Below are 25487 nucleotides of genomic sequence, written 5' to 3' on the forward strand. Positions count from 1 at the left end.
GTTTTTTCGAGACAGGGTTTCTCTGTGTAGCTTTGCGCCTTTCCTGGAACTCACTTGGTAGCCCAGGCTGGCCTCGAACTCACAAAGATCCGCCTGCCTCTGCCTCCCGAGTGCTGGGATTAAAGGCGTGCGCCACCACCGCCCGGCTGAAGTTGCTGAGTTTTTATCTAAATACAAGTTAAATCTTTTTTTTTTTTAAGATTTATTTATTATGTATACAAGTATTCTACCTGCATGTATGCAGGTAGGCCAGAAGAGGGCACCAGATCTAACTACAGATGGTTGTGAGCCACCATGGGGTTGCTGGGAATTGAACTCAGAACCTCTGGAAGAGCAGCCACTGCTCTTAACCTCTGAGTCATCTCTGCAGTGCCTACAAGTTAAATCTTGATGCCTATAATAATCCTAGCACACTATTTCCAACGCATGAGGGGAAAGGCTATTTTCCCATCTCTCATTAAACTTGTCTCGATCAGGGAAAGAGCTAAATATAAGGGCTAATGAAGTTCATTCTGAGGTTCTGCTGTTCACAAAGGTCTTTGGGAACCCAGACCTTGATCCAGGCCAAAATCAAAATGGGCAACTTACCCACTAGCATTAGCAGGTATAAACAGAACACACCTTAGAAATGGAACGAGCCCTGAAAATGTTGACCTTTTCCTCCTTATAGATTTGAAGTGTCTTTACTCTTCTTTGACTCAACTCCTGCATACTGTCTAAGAGAGTATTTCAAGTCAAGATACTTTGAAAATATTCCCGAGAGATAATCTCAAGGTGATAATAAATTTAGGTGAGTCTCTCCCTGTTGAGGAGCCCACACCCACTCTTGCCTTGGGTGTATAAAACTGTTCTACAAATTATTTGTGCTATATCTATTCCAAAATCATAATAAATTACAACATAAAGTGGGGAGGAAGGAAGGAAAGAAAGAAGGAAGAAAGGAAGGAGGGAGGGGGAGGGAGAGAAGGAAGGAGGGAGTGAGGGAGGGACAGAAGGAAGGAGAGAAGAGAGGGAGGGAGGGAATGAGAGAGGGAGGGAGGGAGGGAAGGAGGGTGGGCAGGCAGGCAGGCAGGCACCATCTTAGGCTATAACTCAACAGCAGAGCATTTGCCTTGTATGTGCAAACCCTAGCATAAGAAGGAAAGACCAAGACGGACGGTGGTAGCGCACACCTTTAATCCCAGCACTTGGGAGGCAGAGCCAGGAGGATCTCTGTGAGTTCAAGGCCAGCCTGGGCTACCAAGTGAGTTCCAGGAAAGGCGCAAAGCTACACAGAGAAACCCTGTCTCAAAAAATCAAAAAAAAAAAAAAAAAAGAAGGAAAGAGCACAATCATGGATAGCCAACACTGTTTTTGGCAATTTAAAGAACCACCACTAAAGCCTGTGGCTTTTGACCACTCCCACCTTATCTGCAGTTCAGGAGGCAGTTCCTTTTCTTCTTCCCATATGGTCATTTCTACAATGTATTTTATCACTGAAGGGAATATTTTCCTGGCTTGAACAATTACCTCTTCATTCAATGGGCAATGCAAGGTCTGTGAGGAAACAACAACAAAAAAATATAATGAGATTGTGTCTAAATAAATGGATAAGGAAGATAATGTTAAGTATTTAAAATAATCATTCAGTGAGTTCATTACACTATCCACTAGGAATCAATTCAAGTTATGTTCATACGCTGTTGGTAGCAAATTGGAGTTACAGATGACAGAAAGAAACTCATAGACAGTGGAGTACCTTTTATTCATATTTTCCCCCGTGAATTCTCTTCATTGTCTTTATGATTAGCTTCATTATGAGAATACTATGCAACAACTGGCTATCCTTTATAACTTATAAGAACTGTTCTCATAATTTATTTCAACCAACTCATAGTTGCTTTGGAAGTGGTCACAGCAAGTACTGATGACAAAGAATAAGAAATGGGGCTGGAGGTGAAGTTCAGTGGTAATCTCTTGCCTATCATGAGCAAAGTTTGATCCTCAGCACCACAAAACAAGACAAGACAAGAAAAGAAATAACAACTTAGTCAACCACCAAAGAACAACTGATTTCTGATTTGCCCAGTATGTACAGTAAGACAATGGCAGGAGCAGAAAGGAGAAAGTTGATTGCTGAAGACTGGGAAGAGAGAGACTCAGTGTTTACTGGGTACAGAGATTCAGTATTGTAAGACAAAGGGGAAAAAGCTTGAATTCTATTACATTAACAATGTGCATAAAATTAATATAGCTAAAGCATACTCTAAAGTATGGGTAAGATGGCAAATTGACCAAACCACTGAGCTACTCTCTTTTCTTTAACCCCTACTATGACCTACTACAACTTCTCACCAATGCTTTACAATGGTAGTTTTGATCCCTCTTCAACATGTCACCTTTTGTAAATAGTGTGTCCAAAAGTCTTTGTTAAAGAGATAATGTTAATGGTACTAATATCAACATTAGAAGACAAAATTCCTGCTCATCGTTTTTCCCCCTCCACATTTTCTTTCAACCATTCATAAAAATGCTCTCAGGTGAAGAGTTGAAAGAAACTCCTCTGCTTCCACCATGCATCAGAAGCTGAGTTCAAGGGCAGCCTGATCTACATAGTAAGTTCCAGGCCAGGCAGGCCACAGAGAGGCCCTGTCTCATAAACAAATAAACAAACAAATGAATGACTAAATCTAGCATTTTCCCTTCTCCTCCTACCTACAAATTTTATTGTTTTCTATCATAATGAATAGAACATCTTTTTCTATTACATTTCCTAAAAGGTATTGCTTATATGGCCATTAAAAAATATTTGTCAAACATTTTAAATAGAAAAGCAGGCATTTTGTTGTAGCTTGTTTATTTCAATGTACATGGTAGTAGACAGCTGCAATCCCAGACCAAACAGTCTCAAAGAACAACAAGCATACAAACAAACAAACAAAACCTAAAAATCTTCTGTACTTTCTCATTCCTTTTTGGTTAATTTTCTTTTTTGTTTGTTTGTTTTTGTTTTCGAGACAGGGTTTTGCTGTGTAGTTTTGGTGTCTGTCCTGGATCTCACTCTGTAGACCAGGCTGGCCTCAACCCACAGAGATTCGCCTGCTTCTGCCTCCCCAGTGCTGGGATTAAAGGCGTACACCACCACCGCCTAGCCTCCTTATTGGTTAATTTTCTTGAGGTTTTTTTTTTCCAACTTACAATCATAACTGCTTCACCTTGTCCTTTGCAATATTTATATCTTAGCTCAGTCTAGTTTTGATCTGATTGGGAGTTCTTCCAGAACAGGGTCAATAGGAGCAACAATGGACTCTCTTATCTTATTTCTGAAATACTGATGCTCCGATATGAAATGTGATTTGCATGGCTTCTGATTTGAGGCCAATATCCCTGAAAGAAATTGAAGATGCTTTCCAAGAGAACATTCTCCAAATGTGCTAAGACACAAGCACCTTCACAGGTGAGTTCCAAGAAGGGGTTTCTTCAGCAATTTAAGAATGGTTATGTTGCAGACCCAGAGAGAGAAACTAGGTAACAAGGAGGGTCCATGGGGGGACACCCAGAACCCCTGGAAAGAGGAAACAGAAGGTATTTTGTGAGTGGATTAAGGGTGGGTAGGGATGGTAACATAAGTGGTGGGGGTGGGGAGTGCTGAGGGGTACTGTTAGGGGAGACATTTCCGGGTCAGACGGAAAACTGGCACAAGGATATCTTCCAGGAGTCTACGGAGAGGACCCCAGCTTAGACTCCTAGCAATAGTGGATAAATAGCCTGAACTGGTCATCCGTCTCCTGTGATCAGATTGGTGCCTGGCCCAACTGTCATCAAAGAGGCGTCATCCAGCAACTGATGGAGGCAGATGCCAACCAAGACCCACGGCCAAACATTAGGTGGAATTCAGGAATCCTGAGGAGGAGGCGAAAGGAGTGTAGGAACTAGAGGGGTCAAGAACACCATGGGGGGGGGGGGGATTTAGCTCAGTGGTAGAGGCACTTGCCTAGCAAGCGCAAGGCCCTGAGTTTGGTCCTCAGCTCTGGAAAAAAAAAAAAGAACACCATGGGAAGGCTTACTTAATCAACTAACCTGAGCTCACAGGGCTCACAGAGATTGAATGGACAACCAGGGAGCCTGCCTGCATGGGACTGACCTAGGCACTATGCATATAGTTTACAGTTTTGTAGCTTGGTCCTCTTATAGGACTCCTAACAGTGGGTACAGGGACTGTCTCCAACTCTTTTACTGGCTTTTGGGACCCTACTCCTCATACTGAATCACCTTGCCCAAACTTAACACATAAAAGGTGCTTAGTCTTATTGCAACTTGATATGCCATGTTTTATTGATACTCAGAAGACCTGCCCTTTCCTGGATGGAAGAGGAGGGGATGGGGGAATGGGGAGGGGGAAAAGAGAAGGAGGGGAGGCTGGTGGGAAGCTATAACTGGGATATAAAATAAATGGATGAATAATAATAACAAAAGGATGGCTGTATTGTAGCCTAACATGCATGAGTTCACCTGCTAATGGTATATTAGGGTTTCAGCATAAAACTATTAATAAGACTGATCTAAAAGGTCTCTATCTTGTTAGATCTGACATCAGTGTTTTCTGGCTTCCTAGAACAAATGTGCAAAGCTCCCCTTCCTTTCACCCATACTCTGGAATAATTTATAAGTTCTTACTTCTTTAGTGTTAATCGATTCAGTGGTTTCTTTTTTTACAATTTATTTATTTATTTATTTATTTATTTATTTATTTATTTATTTATTTATTATGTATACAGTGTTCTGCTTGCATGTGTCCCTGCAGGCCAGAAGATGACAACAGACCTCATTATAGGTGGTTGTGAGCCACTATGTGGGTGCTGGGAATTGAACTCAGGACCTCTGGAAGAGCAGTCAGTGCTCTTAATCTCTCAGCCATCTCTCCAGCCCCTTTTTTTACATCTTACATCAGCAAAAATTTTACTTTGCTCCATCCTCCCCTCCCTCCCCTTCTCCACACCCCCATTCCCCCATCCCCTCCTCTTCCATCCAGGAAAGGGCAGGTCTTCTGAGTATCAATAAAACATGGCATATCGCCGGGCGGTGGTGGCGCACGCCTTTAATCCCAGCACTCGGGAGGCAGAGGCAGGCGGATCTCTGTGAGTTCGAGGCCAGCCTGGGCTACCAAGTGAGTTCCAGGAAAAGGCGCAAAGCTACACAGAGAAACCCTGTCTCGAAAAACCAAAAAAAAAAAAAAAAACATGGCATATCAAGTTGTAATAAGACTAAGCACCTTCTATGTATTAGGTATGGGCAAGGTGATTCAGTATGAGGAGTAGGGTCCCAAAAGCCAGGGACAGGTTCTGATCCCACTGCTAGGAGCCCCACAAACACACCAAGCCATATAACTGTCACCCAAACATAGAGGGTCTAGGTCAGTCCCATTGATATGTATCTTTTAATGAGAAAGAATATCATAACACCATTATTTCATCTAAAAACACTATGACTAAATATCATCTAACATAACATTCAATTTTCCAAATCATTCCTCCTATCTTTTAAAAGGAATTTACTTTTTATTTTCTTTTATAAAAGATTTATTAGCCAGGCAGTGGTGATGAACTCCTTTAATCCCAGCACTCCTGAGGCAAAGGCAGGTGAATCTCTGAGTTTCAGGTCAGCCTGATTTAGAGAGAGTTCAAGTACAGCCAGGGCTACACAGACAAACTTTGTCTTGAAAGACTAGAAAAAAGGATTTATTATTTGTTTTTACTGTGAGAGTGTACAACAAGTGTGCCCTTGGAGGCCAGAAGAGGATGTCAGATCCCCTGAAAGGGGGAGGGTACATTTGAGTGCTAGGTCCTCTGCAAGAGCAGTAAATGCCCTTAACAGCTGAGCCATCTCTCCAGCCTCCTATTTATTATTTGTGTGTGTGTGTGTGTGTGTGTGTGTGTGTGTGTCCCCGTCCATCTGCACAGGTCAGTTGTGGTTGATATATTGTGCACCCCAATAAACTTATCTGGGGGTCAGAGAACAGAACAGCCACTATATTAAACATAGGTTTGGGCAGTGGTAGCTTACACCTTTAATCCTAGCATTCTGAAGGCAGAGATCCATCTGGATCTCTGTGAGTTCAAAGCCACACTGGAAACAACCAGGCATGGTGACACACACCTTTAATCCCAGGAAGTGATGGCAGGAAACAGAAAGGTATATAAAGCATGAGGACCAGGAACTAGAGCCTTTTTAAGCTTTTAGCTTTTAGCAGCAGTTCAGCTGAGATCCATTCGGATGAGGAATCAGAGGCTTTCAGTCTGAGGAAATAGGATCGGCTGACAAGTTGGTGAGGTGAGGTTAGCTGTGGATCGTTCTGTTTCTCTGATCTTTCAGCGTTCATCCCAATATCTGACTCCGGGTTTGTTTTTTATTAATAAGACCTTTTAAGATTTGTGCTACAGTCAGTCGTGTTGGATCCCCTTGGAAGTGCCTGACGCAGGTGCTAGGAACTGAACTCAAGTCTTCTGCAGAGCAGTGCTTGCTCTCAAGCCCTGAGCCATCTCACCAGCTCCATTCCTCTTGTCTTTTTTTTTTTTTTTTTTTTTTTTTTTGGTTTTTCAAGACAGGGTTTCTCTGTGTAGCTTTGTGCCTCTCCTGGAACTCACTTGGTAGCCCAGGCTGGCCTCGAACTCACAGAGATCCACCTGGCTCTGCCTCCCAAGTGCTGGGATTAAAGGTGTGCGCCACCACCGCCCGGCTACTCTTGTCTTCTATAAATGCTTGCTGAGACCAAGATCTACGCACTGCATTTGGTTGTCATGATTCTCAAGTGCCGGACATTACATCTAACTCAATCTCCCATCCTTAGCCCCCATCTTTTGTTCTTCATGAAGAAGACCAGTTTTTCTGTTAAAACACAAAACAAACAAACAAACAAAACCAAAAACCTATATTCCATGTTTTTCCTGGTAGTATTATTTGTTGTTATAAACTAGAAGTTACTTGGAAGGTTTTATGATGTCCAGATTAATTATTTTAACTCAGACTTTCATAAGTGAGCTGCTAATAACAACTTTATTGTGACATAAGCAGAAACCACTACGATTTACTCACTTAAGTCTACAATTTGAGCTGTACATGACGGTTCATGCTTATAATCTCAGCATCTGGGAGGTTGAGCCAGGAGGGTTGCCATGAGCTCAATGCCAACACTGGCTACAGAGTGAGACCCTGTCTCACAAAATAACAAAAAATATTAAACTATCTACTAATATTTATGTTTATACATATATTAGTGTTCTCTCTCCTCCTCAAAGAAGTGTCTTATAGCTGTAGGAGGGAGTAATACAGAGACTCATAATGCTCAAAGTACCAACAGGAAATGATTGGTGATGGAGTCTTCAAGCCTAAATGAGACATTGGTATGACACCCTCCAAGGCTCAGAGAACATTGTTGAAGAAAGGGGGAGCAAAAATGTAAAAGCAAGAGAATAAGATGCTGTGTGTGGCAAGAATAGGGCGTGGTAAAAAGCTGTCCCAGGATGTGACATGGCCACTGCCTCATGAACTCATAGCAGCTGTGGTGATATACACAAGACTGGGCTTCTCAACAGTTCATTGTGGGAGAGGGGCACCTGAGGTCCCACACAGTCCGGACTCACAGCTGACAATCAACGGTTGCATAGGTGGGGGCATCATTTTAAGGGGTACACTTGCTAAAAAGTACTTCATACTCTAGTAAATCATTTCCCTGTTGCCTGGCATGTTCCCTCAGTTACAACATTCTCACGGAATTGAGACCTTTGCCCTAGTGAAGAGGGGAAAGCACGTGGGTTTCAGGTGGTAAACAGACAACCATTAAATGGTGCACTCCCGCAAGCCCAACACTTGGTAGGCTGAGGCAGGATAATCAGTAGAGTTGGGGCCATCCTAGGCTACTTAGCAAGTTGCGGACCAGCTTAGGTACACAGTTGGAGCTTGTAACAAACAAACAAATACAGAAGAAAACAGCAGATGGAGAAAGGCTTTCAGTACATTTGCAGATATGTGCACAGTCAGTAACAGACGATTTTCTCTAAACCTAATGCACAGTCCTCATTGCTTCTCATCCCTCTCGCCCATATACCTTGTTATTCTTACTTCCTCTCCTCTCACCTTTCCCCTATTCCCTCCTCACTTCCTGACTTACTGATACCCTTAGCCCCAAAACTAAAAAACAACTCTGTAGTGTGTTTCTCCAACCAGCACCTTAGTGCTCCTGTCTCCAAGCCGTACTGGGGACGAAGGTGAAGCCACAAGTGGTTCCTGCAGCTCACACAGTTGCCAAGCCATTCCTTCAGTTGACTTTCCCTCAGCACACCTAAAGACAAAGCACCAGGAGGGCTCACATAAAACAAAACAAATCAACGAGACAGTGGGAAAAGGGGGAAGAAAAACTGGAGGCCTCTCACCTCCCAGTGCATGCACAAAGCACAAGAAACGACACAAAAAGAGCATTACACCACACTGCCACAAACTCACAACTCCTGACACCAGAACAAAGATAATGAGAGCGCTAAAATGTGTAGAGAATTCAGAGTCTATTTTTTAAAAAAAGGTTAGCAACCATATAGAGGACTTCCATAAACGGTTAAAAAGTCAATTAGGATCCACACAAGAAAGATACAGATAGATGAAAGAATCAGTGATTTTGAGAATGAAAGAATCAAATAAAGAAAAGTCACAACAGACCAAGACCACGGATAAAGGACAAATTTTAGAGATAGAGCACAGGTCGAGACAATAGCACACACAGGCATACATAAAGAAAAAAACTAAGGAAGATAACCAAAACTTGTAAGAAGTCTTGGATACATTCAAGAGACCTAACCTAAGTATCCATGGCCTAGCAGGAGTTATGGCAAATTATGTAAAAAGGCTTAGACAATCTATTTTTAAAAATTATAATTAAGAATTTCCTAAGTATAACCAGAGAAGGACCTCTCCATGATATATATCTAAATTTAACCAAAACAAAGGATACTAATATGTGTAAAAGAAAACACCAACTCACATTCAGAGGCAGAAAGTTCAGAAAGACATTCATCTTTCCTCAGCAGCACTCAAGCCAGGAGAAGTGTGGAGTGATATATAGCAAGCCCTGAAACTGTCAACCAAAACTGCTATCCCTTGAAGAGTTTTTCAGCAAAGGTGGCAGAGAAGTAAGAGTAGTCAAGAGAAGCACACATGAAGGCAACTCATGCCAACTGGTGGGCACTTCAGTAAGCTCTTCACCGGAGAAGACGGTGGGTGGTCAGCTTTCTCCTGAGAACCCAGGAAGCAGACATTGCACGAGAGGACAGAGAACTGGGAAGGACCAGTCACACCAACATGGCAAGTCAACAAACCTCTGACAACTATCAGGAGAGCCAGAAATGAACTCCCAATGACTAGAAACCAACAAAACCATGAGTAATAGTAAATCTTGAACAATAACCTCAATAATAACCTTGAATGCAAACTGCCTTGGCCTTTCAATTTAAAGACTAAGCTCAATTCAAAAAAATAAGATCCAACTATCTGCTATCACCAAGAAATCCACATAACTGGCAAAGACATCCAAACACTGGGAGTTAAAGGTCAGAAACAAGCCTATCCAACAGAGGGAAGCTGTAAACAAGCTGCCATAGCAACTCCTGAATCTAACAGACTTCAAACCAATGGTAGTCAGAAGAGATGAAGGGATCGTTACATATTAATAAAAGGAACAATTAAGAGGATATAGCTGTTCGAGGCCAGCATGGTCTAAAGAGCTAGATCCAGGACAGGCTCCAAAACTACACAGAGAAACCCTGTCTTTAAAAAAACCGAAAAAGAAAAAAAAGAGGATGTAGCTATTGTATATATCTATGCACCAAATCTTGGGGCTACCAATTTCATAAAACAAATGTTAAAAGGCTTAACAGGCCACATAGGTCTATCCACAATAATAACGGGAGACTTCAATATCCAACTCTAATACCTAGAGAGGTCTTCATACAAAAAGTCAGCAAAAAACAACACCTGGCCCTAAGATGTGTTCACAGCTTATATGGAGATCTAGAATAGTTCAAAGGGCATAAAAAGTATCTAATCCTGGAAACTTTCAAAGATCTGTCTATGAAACCTTATGAACATGGTATTTGAAAGGAAATGCTACACTGTGGCAATTTTGCCAAGTATTTCAATGGTTACCTACCTAGTATTCCCTTGGCTTTTGAATGGTACTTCGCAATGTCTGATAAAACAATTCATTTTTATAGCTGAGTGTAGTGTTCCCAATACTTGGGAGGCAGAGGCAGATGGAGCTCTGTGAGTTTGAGGCCAGCCTGGTCCACATAGCAAGTTCCAGGACAACCAGAATTATGTAGAGAGACCCTGTCTCAAAAAAAAAATAAAAATAAAAACCAACAATTCCTTTTTAGGTGTATTAGCTGAGAATCCTTGAGCAGTCTTTTGTGGTTCCTATAGCTCATCTGTATCTGTGGTCCTATAGTTCTCTCCCAACTCATATCTAAGTGTCTAGATCTGAACTTGCTAAAGGTTTTTTTCTTTTTCTTTTTCTGTTTTTTCGAGACAGGGTTTCTCTGTGTTACAGCTCTGGCTGTCCTGGATCTCGCTCTGTAGACCAGACTGGCCTTGAACTCACAGAGATCCTCTTACCTCTACCTCCCAGTTGGGATTAAAGGTGTGTGCCACCACTGCCCGGCCAAAGTTTTTTTTTTTCCTTTAAGAAAAGCAATTACTGAATTCATGTGTTCATTCTGTTTTCAAATTCATTACATTCTGTTCTTACCTATTAATAACTTCTTTTTGTTCTTTTAGGTCTGTACACTATATATCCTTATTGTTCAAATTGACTATTTAAGAAAAAGTATTTTGAATTCATTTTTGGGTATATGTGAATTCATTCCCTCTGGAGAAAATTTTAATTTAAAGTAGAAAAACAAAACATTCTTATAATTAACTTCTAGAACAAAAAAAAAAAACTGGATTCTAAATGGAATCCATCTTAACCTATTCATTTAATCTCAGAAAACTGAAAACAGCAATGAAGCTTCTTACCTCTTTTGTAGTGCCTGCTCTTCCAGGTTCATGATCCACACAAAAGGGGCCAGTTTTCCATGCTTCTGTGTCTCCACAGTCACAGAACCCTCCTCCAGTAGAAGTATGCATCTAAAACATTAAAAAAAAAAAAAAAAGTTTTTCCATGGTGCCAAACTTTATTGTAAAGCAATGAAAAGTAAGAAGTTTGATTCAAATAATAAATATTCACTAACACTTCAATCTTAGTTGTATTTTAATGTAAAAGAATCAGGATAGAGCAAAAATCACTTTAGTTAATTACCTAAGAAATACCAACTACCTGAATATTTCAGCATAACAAAAATGGACCTTCTAGGGCTGGAGAGATGGCTCAGAGGTTAAGAGCACTGCTTGCTTTTCCAAAGGTCCTGAGTTCAATTCCCAGCAACCACATGGTGGCTCACAACCATCTGTAATGAGATCTGGTGCCCTCTTCTGGCCTGCAGAGATACGTGCAGACAGAACACTATACATAATAAATAAATAAATTTAAAAAAAGATTACATTTAAAAAAAATGGACCTTCTAAATGTGTAAGTTTTTGACATATAACTCCACACTTTAAAAATAATATTTTTTATTAAGTGTGAACTAATGGAGAACTAAAGTAAAAGAAAAATCTTTATAATCTAGAATGCTTGAATATGAATTTTCCTTTTTTATTACATAGACCTTTAAAATCAATATAATGATACACAATAATTAAGAAATTTTAATACAGTATATTCATTTACATTAATTTTCTACAGCAACTATAATCTTTTTCCTTTGAGTGTTCCTAGGGGAAAAAAAACCTAAACTATACTAACTCAGGTAGAGGATAGCAATGTGATCTAGACTTTTTCCTTAGACTCCCCCTTCAAACACACAATAAGGAAGCACAGACCACCTGTGAGCCACGCTTTCAGCAGCTAAAATTACAGAAGGCTTTCTTAGCTTAAAATCCACACAAACACTGCAAGCCAGATTTTACTCAGGCTGCAGTCTATTAACCCTGTACTAGAAAACGAGCTTCATTCATCCAAGAGACCTTTTGGGAAACTTGAGCAGATGAAGGTTGTAGATTCTAAAATAGTTAACTGCAGAGCTAAGAACAAATCACAGGAGGGAATTTGGTTAGAGGAATGAAAACATTGTATTGCCTGAGCTTCAGAAAGTCTACAACTGCAAAAGAGAAGTGGAAGCCAATGCAGCAAGAGAATCAACCATTCTATGGGTAACAGGAAGGACTCGCAGGACACTGAGACTAAAGCTGGACAGATGGACACATGCTTGTTTGAACCCCAGCACATGAGAAGTAAAAGCAGGGAGATCAGTGCATCAAAATTTGTCTCAGTATAGAGAAAGTTCCAAACTAACCTTCACTACGTGAGACACTGCTCTTGGGGGAAACCCAAAACAAAACAAACAAAAGTACTTAATCTAGATAAAAAGCCAAGAAAGAGAAAAGTAAGATGTAAGTCGTAATAATGAGGCAACCAATGGGGAAAAAAAGTAACAAGAAATAAGACATATATATGAAATTTCATGAGATTTGCTAACAGTACCAAAATATGTATCTTTCTTAAATGTGTATTTTATATAAAAGCAAATATAAGTAGAATAAGTAACATGGCAAAAGCAAAGCACAAAATCTAGGAACAAAAGTTGAGTCCCAGCACTCAGGAGGCAGGCAGATCTCTGAATTCAAGGCCAGATTTGTTTCTATAGTAAGTTCCAGGCCAACCAAGGATATATAGTGAGACCGTGTCTCAAAAAAAAATAAAATCAAGAATAAAGTTTTAAAAAGTCAATGAAATAAATGACAGCATAAAGTTTAAAAGACAGAAAAATCTGCCAGCCTGGTCTACAGAGCAAGCTCCAGGACAGCCAGGGTTACCCAGTGAAACAAACAAACAAACAAAAAAGACAGCAAAATCTTTAGCCATCCGTTACGATCCAGAATCCTACTCTTCTTACCAGTGAGCAATGAAAACCTTTATCTATGTAAAGACTTGTACTTCAATAATAAAATAAATGATACATAATAATATCAAAGCAGCTTTATTCAAAAGCTGGAAGCAGGAGCTAGAGAAACCACTCAACAGTTAACAGCACTTAGCTGCTCCTGCAGGAATGGGGTTCAAATCCCAGCACCCACATGGCAGCTCACACCCATCAATAACTCTAGTTCTAGCGTCCGCTTCTGGCCCCCAAAAACACCAGACATGCAGACAGTGTATGTGTATACACGCAGTCAACACACTCACACACATAAAATAAAAAACTGGAAACATTCCAAGTGCCCACCAACTAGTGACTGAATAAATGAACCAGCACATGAATACAATGGCACACTACTAACTGCTGATCCTTAATTTCAATTATGCACATGAAAGAAGCCAGAAAGAAAGACTACACACTACATGATTTTACTTATATAAGATTCTGGCCGGGCGGTGGTGGCGCACGCCTTTAATCCCAGCACTCGGGAGGCAGAGCCAGGTGGATCTCTGTGAGTTCGAGGCCAGCCTGGGCTACCAAGTGAGTCCCAGGAAAGGCGCAAAGCTACACAGAGAAACCCTGTCTCGAAAAACCAAAAAAAAAAAAAAAAAAAAAAAAAAGATTCTGAAAGGCAAAGAAAGCAGATCAGTAAATGCCAGGAGCTAGGGCACCACACAACTTTTTCTATGTACATTTCTAGCTTACTACTAGCAAGTATTACTAATGTAATCACACAAATGTATGTTTACCATTTCACAAAACAGGACACTTAAAAGGGTAGATGTTAGTTTATATAATATACATATCAATAAGCCTGACTAGACACTTGAAAAAAAAATTAAGGCGTGGTGATGCTTGTTTTTAATCCCAGCACTCAGGGAGACAGAGGCAGGCAGATCTCTTTGAGTTCAAGGTCGCTCTGGTCTACAAAGAGAGTTCCAAGCCATCCAATGTTACATAGTGAGACTCAGTCTCAAAAATAAAATAATTAAAATATTCAAAAAATGTTTCTAAAATATATAACACAGCAATAGGAAAGATAAAAGAAAATGAAAAAGGATAGACATAAATAATACATAAAAGAAACAAGGGCTAAGGTAGTAACTCAAATGTCAAAGTACTGACCTAATATCCACGAAGCACGGGGTTCAAACCCCACAACCAAAAAAAAAGAAAGCAATGACAATAATGAAAAAAACACCTGCACAATTAAACTACTAAAAAAAAAATGTTTCTAGAAAGGCAAATTAGAATAATGAAATTATCTAATGATTGATAATAAATTAAAAGACTAATTAAATAAAATTTGGAGATAGTTGTAAGAATATTTCCACATCTCTTTTGTTGTTTTGAGACAGGATTTTCTATATAGTCCAGTGAGGCCTTGAGTTCTTAATCCTGCCTCAGCCTCCCTGGTGCTAGAATTACAGATATGTGCCACCATGCCCAGCTCTGATACTTTCGTTTTAATTTCTTTTTAGATTTATTATTTCATGTGTGAGGGTGTTTGGCCTACATGTATGTCTGTGTGCCTGAGGAGGTCAGAAGATGGCATCAGATCCCCTGGGACTGGAGTTACAGATGGTTGTGAGCTTCCAGGCGTTGGGAAATAAACCTGGACCCTCCTGTAAGAGCAGCCAGTGCTCTTAACACTGAGCAATAGCTCCAGCCTTGACCCATATCCTTTTAATGAGTGTATAAATTGGCACAGCAACACAATAAAAAGACCTGACCTAAATCTATCAAAATTTTGTGCAAACAATCTGATTTTATCAATAGATATACAGATAATCAAAATGTACTTCATAGTAGAATATTATCCAAACTTAAAAAGGAAAGAAATTCTGATATATGCTATGTTTGAACCCTGAGAGTATTATACTAAGTCAAGCCAGTTACAAAAGACAAACACTGCCTGATTTCAGTAATATGAGGTACTTACAGAAGTCACATTCACAGAGACAGAAAGTAGGATAATGGCTACCAGGGGGAAAGCAAGGAATGGGAAGCCACTGTTTAATGTGTCTGTGTTTTACAAAGTTAATTATGGAGATGGACGTAACGGGCACACAGTATGAATTTAAAATACGTAATGCCACCAAGTTGCACACACACTTAAAAATGGTTCAGATAGTAAGGTTTTTTTTTTTGTTTTGTTTTGTTTTGTTTTTGGTGGCTGCTGGGAACCGAACTCTTATATTTTTGGTTGTGAGCCTAGCCTTTAACGGCTGAGCCATCTCTCCAGCCCTCAGATAGTAAGTTCTATATGCATTTTATAACAGTAACAGAAATTGAGGGGCAAATCTTTCAAAATTAAAAGCACAGATCCTTCCATCTCAATCTACCTCTATATATCAAGTCTCAAGCATGCTTTAATATATTTAATATTAATTTAGTATATATACTTCTTTTTATGAAAACAAAGGCGTGGGCTGATGAGATGGCTCACAAAGCAAAGGTGAGCCAAGCTTGCTGCCAAGCCTGGTGACTGAGTTTGATTTCTAGAACCCACATGGTGGGACAATAGAACTGATTCCCACAAGCTGACCTCTGATCTCCACATGTACGCAATGGCATGCACATGAATACATACATACAAGTAATTTAGTAAAATAAATCTAAAAATTTTTAAGAAAATAAAAATGTAGGAAACTGAGAGAGGTGGTTTACACCTGTAATTCTAGTACCTGGGAAACTGAAACAGGACTGCCATAAGTTCAAGATCAGTCTGAGTACATAGTCAATTACAGAGTATCCTGGGCTACAGTATAAAAATTGTCATAAAAATACAGAAGGGGCTGGGCTGCAGCGGCGGCAGCACACACCTTTAATTCCAGCACTGGGGTGGGGGGGAACAGAGGCAGGCGGATCTTTGTGAGTTCAAGGCCACCCTGGTCTACAGAGTGAGTTCCAGGACAGCCAGGACTGTTTCATGGAGAAACCCTGTCTCAAAACAACAACAACAAAAAAAAAAAACAGAGGGAGATTGGAATATAGTTCAGTGATGGAATACATGCCAAGGCCCTGGTTCTATTCTCAGCATCATATATTATGTTTGTCTAAAGCAGTGGTTCTCAAACTTTCTAATGCGACCCTTTAATACATACAGTTCCTCATGTTATGGTGACTCCCAACCATAAAATTATTTTCATTGCTACTTCATAATTGTAATTTTGCTATTATGAATTGTAATGTAAATATCTGTTTTCTGGCAGCCTTAGGCTACCCTCAAAAGGGGTTACAACCCACAAGTTGAGAACCGCTGGTCTAAAGCAGTACTAAACATGAAAAATACAAGAACAGAGGACCAAGGAAAATATTCAGTGGCAAGAGAGTCTAAGACAGTATTTGAGAACAATAAAGAAACAAAATTTGAACCTTGTTTTACAGAATATCTTCTGCTACTCACTTTGCTATTGTCCTTTCAGAGGTGGTCAACTTATTTGATTTGATAAATTAAATTCTAAGAGTCAAAGTTCAGCATAATACTTGACCAAACAGAATGAAAGTTGTGGCCACATTCTCGTTTAAGAGTCTTCTAACCGGGTGGTTGTGGCTCACGCCTTTAATCCCAGCACTCAGGAGGCAGAGGCAGGAGGATCTCTGTGAGTTCGAGGCCAGCCTGGTCTACAGAGCAAGATCCAGAACAGGCACCAAAACTACACAGAGAAACCCTGTCTCGGAAGGAAAAAAAAAAAAAAGAGTCTTCTGGTATCTTAGAAGCTGACACCAAGAATGAGACCTGCTTGAGTTGATAGTCTTTTACTGAATACATCTCAAAACCAATTAGAACATACCCAGAGATGAAAACAAATTCACCCGTAATCTCCTTTTCTCTGTCCCTTTCCTAACCATATCTCTATCTAATTTGGGTGTCCTGTATCCCCACTAGACTACAAACCTTTGGTGGATGGAGTTCAGACCTTATGTATTTTGTACCTTCTATGTCTCTCATAGTATTTAGGATACAGAAACTTTTAATAGCATTTGTTAAAAATGAATTGAGGTGTTAAGATCAAAAGGACCAAAGAACAAACAAAGCTGGCAGCTAAGATTTAATTATAAAAATAGCTATTAATGTCAGGTATGGTAGCATACACTCTAATCCTAGCACTTGAGAGACAGAGGCAAGTAGATCTCTGAGTTCAAGACCAGCATGGAGGGAGTGGGGGTAGGTAGCTGGAGAGATGGCTCAGCAGTTAAGAACACTGATTGCTCTTCCAAAGAACCCGGGTTCAATTCCCAGCACCCACATGGCAGCTTACTTAAGTTCTAGGGGACACCCTCACACAAATATTCATGCAGGCAAAACACCAATGCAAATAAAATAAAAATAAATAAATTACTAAAAGAAAAAAAGACCAGCCTGGGCTACATAGTGAAACCCTGTCTATAAAACAAAAACAAAGGCAAAATAGCTAATACAGTATGTTTTAGTATCAGCCTGCTTTATATATTCTAGAATTCTGTTCTGCATAATGAGTATATATACTGCACATTGTCTTTCAAATAAAACAGCATTCAGAGTGCATGTCTGAAATCTCCAAATCTGGGAGTGTGAAATAGGATTACTGCCAGCCCAAGGCCAACACGTACTAAATAGTGAGTTCGCCTTTAGTGCGCTAAAGGTGGCGCACGCCTTTAATCCCAGCACTCGGGAGGCAGAGGCAGGCAAATCTCTGTGAGTTTGAGGCCAGCTTGGTCTACAAAGTGAGTTCCAGGAAAGGCGCAAAGCTACACAGAGAAACCCTGTCTCAAAAAAAAACCAAAAAATAGTGAGTTCAAGGACAGTCTGTGCTCAAAAATTAGTTCTAGGCTAGCCAGGACTACAGAGTGCCAGGCTATCTCAGAAACACACAAAACATACACACAAATATAGCATTAGGAAATTATTAGAGCTGGGAATACAGCTCAGTGATAGAGCACTTGCCTAGCACATATGAAGTCTAAGTTCAATTACCTTCACCTCAAAAAACGTATCTATTAGATTGGGGTATAGCTGCACCACAGAGCTCCTGCCTGGCATGTGTGTACAGAGCACACTGGATGCAACCTCCGGCACTGCCAAGGTCAGCAATGAGGACTGGGGATCTAGCGCCATGACACAGTGCTTGCCTACCTCCTGTAACCCCCAGCAAACAAAAAGCCAAACCCAAACAAAATTATCTATTTACCTAAGCAATATACTGAAAATTTTGTAGAAAAACTTTGAATAATGCAAAAAAATATAAACAAAAGCTACAGATGCCTTTTTGTCCCCCCATCTGGAGATGAGACGAGTCTGCTTTTGCACTTAGATATACCTTCATGTTCCTCCCCATTGTTTGTTTGGGGGGGGGGTTGTTTTTTTATTGTTTTGTTTTGGAGATAGGGTTTCTCTATGTGGTCCTTGCTCTCCTAGAACTCACTCTGTAGACCAGGCTGGCCTCCAACTCAGAGATGCACCTGCCTCTGCCTGCCGAGTGCTGGGATTAAAGGCCACCACCGCTCAGCCTAGTTTCTTTCTTTTATAAAGTACTTCTCGTCAAAAGAATCTACATAAGGTACAGGTAATATACAAAGTTTGACAATGAAACAAACACTACTAACTTGGAGTCTAGACTGAGGGAATTTCAAAACCATTAAAGCTCCCTGTGTGAGCAACTTTAAAAATGTTTCATTTTCCATGTACTCTCTTTTGAAGAACATTTTCTTTAAGCTTGTAGACTTTTGTTGTTGTTGTGGTTATTCAGAAGCCTGTCTTTCTATGTAACCCAGGCTGGCCTAGAACTTTCAAGTTTACAAAAGATATGGATGATATATCTTCAAAATGTTATGTTTTCCAAGTACTTGAAGCATGTCATATAAGGCAAAACCTAAACCCCATCATTAATTAGGAGAGCACCACAAAACTAAATTCTGAGACTGCTCTGATGCCTACTGCACTCAGGAAGTTCCTGAGATCACTAACTTTACAAAAACTTACAGGGCCCATCGTCCAAGGATGTGGGAAACTGAACTCACATATACAGTTTAAGAATCTGGGCTGGAGAGATGGCTCAGGGGTTAAGAGCACTGACTGCTCTTCCAGAGGTCCTGAGTTCAATTCCAGGCAACCACATGGTGGCTCACTACCATCTGTAATCAGATCTGGTGCCCTCATCTGGCCTGCAGGGATACATGCAGGCAGAACACTATATGTAATAAATAAATCTTTAAAAAAAAAAAAAAAAAAAAAGCATCTATAATTGGTATAATCACTTCATATGTTATCTAAGTGGGACTAAAGATCTATGTGTCTTAGAAGTCAGTAATTCTTTATAGATACACAACCTAGAGAAATCTTATATGTATACTAAACATGTTCACAACAGAATTATTAATAGTACCAAGTTGGAGCAATCTGCATATCCACATGCAGTACTGTGAATAAAGACAATATAATTTATTAAAGACCAACAAACAAACTACAGTTACATATGTAAGGTTATTCAGCAAGAACTATGTACCTACCATATAAATCCAACTATATAAAGTTCAAAACAGATAAAACTTTTCACTATGATTTGAGGGCATAAGCTGAAAGGGAAAAAAATCAAGGACACCATTTACAGGGTAAAGAGTCTTCTCAAGGGAGGATAAAGTGACTGAGATCAGAAGGAACTGCCTTGTCCCATTCCTTGACTTGGCAGTAGTTACATAGGTTTGGGGATTTTATAAATTTTATTTTATTTTTTTTGGTTTTCAAGACTAAGTTTCTCTGTGTAGCCCTGGCTGTCCTGGAACTTGCTCTGTAGACCAGGCTGGCCTCAAACTCAGAGACCCACCTGCCTCTGCCTCCTGTGCTGGGATTAAAGGTGTGAGTGACCACCACCTGGAAGTTTTTATTTATTCTTTAAGTGATTTTCATATGTTATACTGTCTCATTAATGTCACCACAAAATGCTACAAGAAGATACTTCTAGAGGTAACAGATGTCTTATCACTGGACAGATTTAACTCCACATCAGAACTATTTAGCAGGAAATGAAACAGTGCTCAAAAATTTGAACTAGATGGTCATCAGATTCCTACTATGTAGGTGATTTTATTTTTTTTTCATACCTTGTAACGATGGTTTTTATGAACACTACTCTGGAAGCAGTCCATACAGAGAACACATGTCGGATCAATTGCACAATCCCTGAAAAAGATAAAGAATTAGATTCCAAAAACCAACTTGCACTGACACTTAAGGTATGACTATAAAATGAGTGAGTTTCCTGTGTATTAACAAAATAAACACAAAAATGCCCCAAAAGCTGAGTTCTAAGAACACTTTGACCTAGCACTTGGGAGACAGAGGCAGGCAGATCTCTGTGAGTTCGAGGCCAGCCTGGTCTACAGAGCGAGTTCCAGGACAGCCAGGGCTACACCGAGAAACCCTGTCTTGAGAAACAAAACAAAACAATAAAAAAGAACACTTTGAAAAAAAGACAGTACTGTTGCCATAATTTCAGCCTCATTTCTAACACATTTGAGTGCACAGGATTTTCAGTTTACAATTTTAAGTGTTACCTGGCTTTGAACTGTTAATTATGCATAAAATTATATAAAATTGCATGAAAACAATGTTTTTCTTCATTATCTTCCATGAAGAAAACTGCCACATTTTATAAACACTGTGCATTGTAACTGAGGTTTCAATGTAGACGAAAACTCATTGGGAGAAAGATCTTTCTTTTACATATTGATGGATCCCAAACACCCAAACAGTACCTGACACATACGAAGTAATCATTGAGTCAACAAGAGAAACAAACCCAATCTCTCTTTGCTCTCTCCTTACAAATTTTCACAGTACACGATTCTATTTCATATTTTCAGAAAAACATGAGAACATGAATTACTAAAAGGTACAGAATTAAATCTTTTAAATATGTGAAGAGACAAAGTTAGAAAGTTAAGAAGTAAATTTTAGAGTTGGATGGCGGCTCACACCTGTACTTTCTGCACTCTTGAGGTGAAGGCAGAAGAACCTGCTAAGAGCTGAAAGACAGCCTGAGCTACAGAGTGAGTTTAAGGCTAGCTTGGGCTACATACTAAGATCCTGTCTCAACAATACACACACAAAAGGAATTCTAGAACTGGAGGAAGAGAAAGGGGAGGGAAAGAGGGTGAATTTTAAATAGCTGGCAGGTTTAAAGGTTGTCCAAAACTCTCAAACTTCTCTGTAAAAATATATGATCTAATCTGTTTAGTTTCTAATTTGAATTTTATTTTTGAGAATTCCATATGAGCACTGTATTTTACATAATCTCCATGCCTCCCTCTTCTCCCTGTAACTTGTTCTGTGTCCTCCACCCCCTCTCAAATTCATGACCTCTTCTTTATTACTGACACACATGCACCCTACGAGTCCATTTAGTGTTGCTCATATGTGTATGTGTTTAGGGCTGACTGCTGTGATTGGATAACCTACCAGAGAGCTTGTCCCTAGAGAAGACAGACTCTCTCTCAGCAGTCCCTGATAGCCAGCAGCTCTTGATCTAGGGTAAGACCTTGTGAAATCTCCCGGTCCATGCTGGCATGTCAACTGGTGCTGTCATTATGCAGATCTTATTTAGGAAATGGTACTGCTAAGATTCCATGGGTTCAGCTTCCCTGTCAGGGTTAGAAGGCACCATCTAGTAGCATGTGCCCTGGTCTTCTGACTCTTAAACTCTCCCTGCCCCCACCTCCACCTTTTCTAGACTGTTCTGTAGGTATAAGGGTTGAACTATAGATGTATCGAGCTGGATGCCCCAGTTACCTATTCATTTTGACAAGTTGTAGATCTCTATAATAATCTCCCTTAACACTACTGACACTTTTGAATTAACTAGTAATTATTTTATTGCGGTAGAAGGAACTATCCTGTACATTGTGAGATGTTTAACAGCAATCATGGTTTCTACGCACTAACCTCTATCTGTCACAATGTTTCCAAGAAATTTTGGAAAGATGAGGGCTACAAATGTTTACATGTTTTAGTTGAAACTATGATTTGGCTTAAAATTTATAAGGGAAAAAACATAAATTTTTTAAAAATAAAATTTATAAGGGAAAAAATAAATTGCTACACAAAGCAGCAAAATAGAAAACAAATGCAAGGGCTGTTTATTCCCCCCTGAGAAAGTACCAGGATAAAGAAGTTGTTTTTGAACTGTTAACTAAGGGCTGAAGTGATGGCTCAGCGGTTAAAAGCACTGGCTGCTCTGCCAGAGGACCTGGATTCTGAGCACCCATATGGCAGCTCACAACTCCCTGTAACTCCAGTTCCAGAGGTCCCCTTTTTCTGAACTCTGCGGTACCAGGCACACATGGTATACAGACATACATGCAACAAACACACACAATGAAATAAGATAAAAAAAACACTGTAGGATACAGAAAACAAAAACTATTAACTATACACACTCAGTGAAGCCTAGAACGAGCCAGGCGTAAGCAATCAATCTCTGCTGAGTCCATGTCTAAAAAGGCACAGTTAGACCTAATGGCCTCGAGCAAAAAAGGAAAACAAAAAGAAGTGCTAATATCTAAGTCAAAAACCTTTAAGTCCCAAGTGGATCTCTATGAGTTTGAGGCCATCCTGGTCTATACAGGGAGTTCTTGGCCAGATAAGGCTACATAGTATGACCCTATCTCAATAAACAAATAAAAATTAAAAGCATTAAAAAAAAAAAAAAAAACTGAAACAAAATTTCAGGCAGGAATGTAAAAACTTCCCTGAACTATAATGACATTTAAGACAATTCCTTTATTTAAAACAAAAGGCCTGGGGCTGGAGAGATGGCTCAGAGGATAAGAGCACTGCCTGTTCTTCCAGAGGTCCTGAGTTCAATTCCCAGCAACCACATGGTGGCTCACAACTATCTACAATGAGATCTGGCTCCCTCTTCTGGCCTGCAGACAGAACACTCACTGTATACATAATAAATAAATCTTTAAAAAAAACAAAAAAAGGCCTACACCTGCCTCCAATTTCCATACAACTGACCTCTGACATTCAACTATATTCCAGCTGTTCTCACACAACCCTTGACTGACAGTTCTTTTTTTGTTGTTTTGTTTTGTTTTTTCGAGACAGGGCTTCTTTGTGTAGCTTTGGAGCCTTTCCTGGAACTCACTTTGTAGACCAGGTTGGCCTCAAACTCACAGAGGTCCGCCTGCCTCTGCCTCCTGAATGCTGGGATTAAAGGTGTGCGCCACCACTGCCCGGCTCTTGGATACTTTTGAAGAACACAAAAAAGAGTGAGAGAACTGTTTAATAAGAAATCATATATTTAAAAAATCATATATATTAAAATCATATATTAAAAATCAAACTCTATGGGCAAAAGTGGACTTGAAGCATAAGCTAAAAGGAACTTCAGATTAAATACACTATAGACAGTGACAAACCAGGAAAAGATATCATGAGACAGGCACGATGCGAACTTTAACCCGTAAACTGTAACCCATCCTATAAATGTCCGAGGCTTACCTACAAGAATACGTTGTTTCTCCACTTTTGAAAACCTTCCCACACAACTGAAATGCTCCACTGTGCTTCAACTTCTCTAAACAAATATCCGGATCCTCTCCAAATAAGTACCATTCCAATGGAGTGAATATTGACATTTGTACATTCTCTTCTTGCTTTTCCAAATCTGGGTCCATCTCAGCAAAATAAATTTCTGGCACTAATTGTGCCAAATGATGTAAGAAAGCAGTATAAAAATCAACTTGTTGATCCCACCACTAAAAGGAAAAAAAGATAATCAGATTTTCTTTTATTATTATTTTATTTATTTTTACAAGTTCTTTTTTTTAGTTAAAAATAGAGTATCTTATTCTTTGAAAATTCCATACACAATCATATTGATCATATTCACTACCACCCTTCCCCCTCTCTCCACCCCCTACTTCCCCATCCCTTCTCAATTTTATGTCCTTTTCCTTCATGTGAGTGCGTGCGTGCGTGCGTGTGTATGTGTATATATACATATACATATACACATACACACACACACACACATATATATATATATATATATATATATATATATATATATATATATATATATATATATACACACACACACACATATATAAAATCCAATCTGTGCTGCCCATACACTGGAGTATGGTCGGCCTGCCAGGGGCCACACCCTTAAAGCCAAGTCCCCACCAGCCCAAGACAGGGTTTCTCTGTGTAACAGTTCTCACTGTCCTGGAACTGGCTCTGTAGACCAGGCTGGCCTTGAACTCAGAGATTCACCTGCCTCTGCCTCTCAAATGCTGAGATTAGAGGTATGCACCACCATTCCCAGATACCAAGTTATTTCTTACTGATCAAGGAATACAAATAATGGCATAATTCTGTACTTTCAAAGCAATTTGCAATACTCTTATCCTTCATGAATACAAAATAAAAGGTGAATCAATTAGACTAGCAAGATGGCTCATCAAGTAAGAGTACTTGCCATCAAGCATGATGACCTGGCAGTCGCCAGGAAGTATAAGCGGGGCCAGGAGAAAAGGAAAATGCTGGGAAGAGGAAGGCTGAGTCAGGAGTCATCAGCCAGACACAGAGGAAGCAAGATGTCAAGGTAGAACTGAGAAAAGGTAACAAGCCACATGGCTAAACATAGATAAAAATTATGGATTAATTTAAGTGTAAGAGGGATTGGGGATTTAGCTCAGTGGTAGAACACTTGCCTAGCAAGCGCAAGGCCGTGGGTTCGGTCCTCAGCTCCAAAAAGAAAAAAAGAAAGAAAGAAAGAAAGAGAGAGAGAGAGAGAGAGAGAGAGAGAGAGAGAAAGAAAGAAAGAAAGAAAGAAAGAAAGAAAGAAAGAAAGAAAGAAAGAAAGAAAGAAAGAAAGAAAGAAAGAAAGAAAAATTTAAGTGAAAGAGCTGGTCAGTAATAAGCCTAAGCTAATGGCAAGTAGTTATTAATATAAGCTTCTGAGTGATTGTTTTATAAAAGGCTTTGGAACTGTGGGTGAGAGATTTGTCTTGACCGTGGGCCAGGTGGGACACAGGAAATCTTGCAGCTACATGCTAACAGGTATATTTGGCTTTGTTGTTGCTATTGTTGTTTCTGTAGGGAGACAAGGTCTCACTATGTAGCCCTGTCTGTCCTGAACTCATTTTTGTAGACCAGGCTGGCCCCAAATTCACAGAGATCTATCTGCCTGTCTCCACCTCTGGAATGTTAGGACTAAAGGCGTGTGCCACCACACCTAGTCATTAAGCTGGTAGCCCTTTCAGTAGACTGGAAGCTCCTGAGGAAAGGAACTGCCCTAAAAAAAACCCTTTAGACCCACAGGCACAGCACAAACACACACCAGAAGTTCTCAGAAGTCACTTGATTAAGTACTTGTTGCTAGAAATAACAAGGCAAATTTTGACAGCAAGCCTTCGTAACTTAGTCTATAGACCCGTTACCTTAGATGCAGT

At 39.8% G+C, this 25487-nt stretch overlaps 1 protein-coding gene across 1 annotated transcript in view; it reads right to left on the reverse strand.

Annotated features, from left to right (window-relative positions):
* The window catches only part of Ubr1 (ubiquitin protein ligase E3 component n-recognin 1), a 133600-nt gene that overhangs the window by 100140 nt on the left and 7973 nt on the right, over positions 1 to 25487 (reverse strand). Inside the window, exons 2-5 of the mRNA XM_076570456.1 lie at positions 23530 to 23786; positions 20127 to 20205; positions 11041 to 11151; positions 1406 to 1536 (exon numbers count right to left, since the gene is read on the reverse strand). Coding sequence (XP_076426571.1) covers positions 1406 to 1536; positions 11041 to 11151; positions 20127 to 20205; positions 23530 to 23786 — 578 coding nt within the window. The remainder of the gene's footprint in view (positions 1 to 1405; positions 1537 to 11040; positions 11152 to 20126; positions 20206 to 23529; positions 23787 to 25487) is intronic.

Source organism: Peromyscus maniculatus, chromosome 4 (genome assembly GCF_049852395.1).
Source record: "Peromyscus maniculatus bairdii isolate BWxNUB_F1_BW_parent chromosome 4, HU_Pman_BW_mat_3.1, whole genome shotgun sequence".
Classification (NCBI taxonomy): domain Eukaryota; kingdom Metazoa; phylum Chordata; class Mammalia; order Rodentia; family Cricetidae; genus Peromyscus; species Peromyscus maniculatus.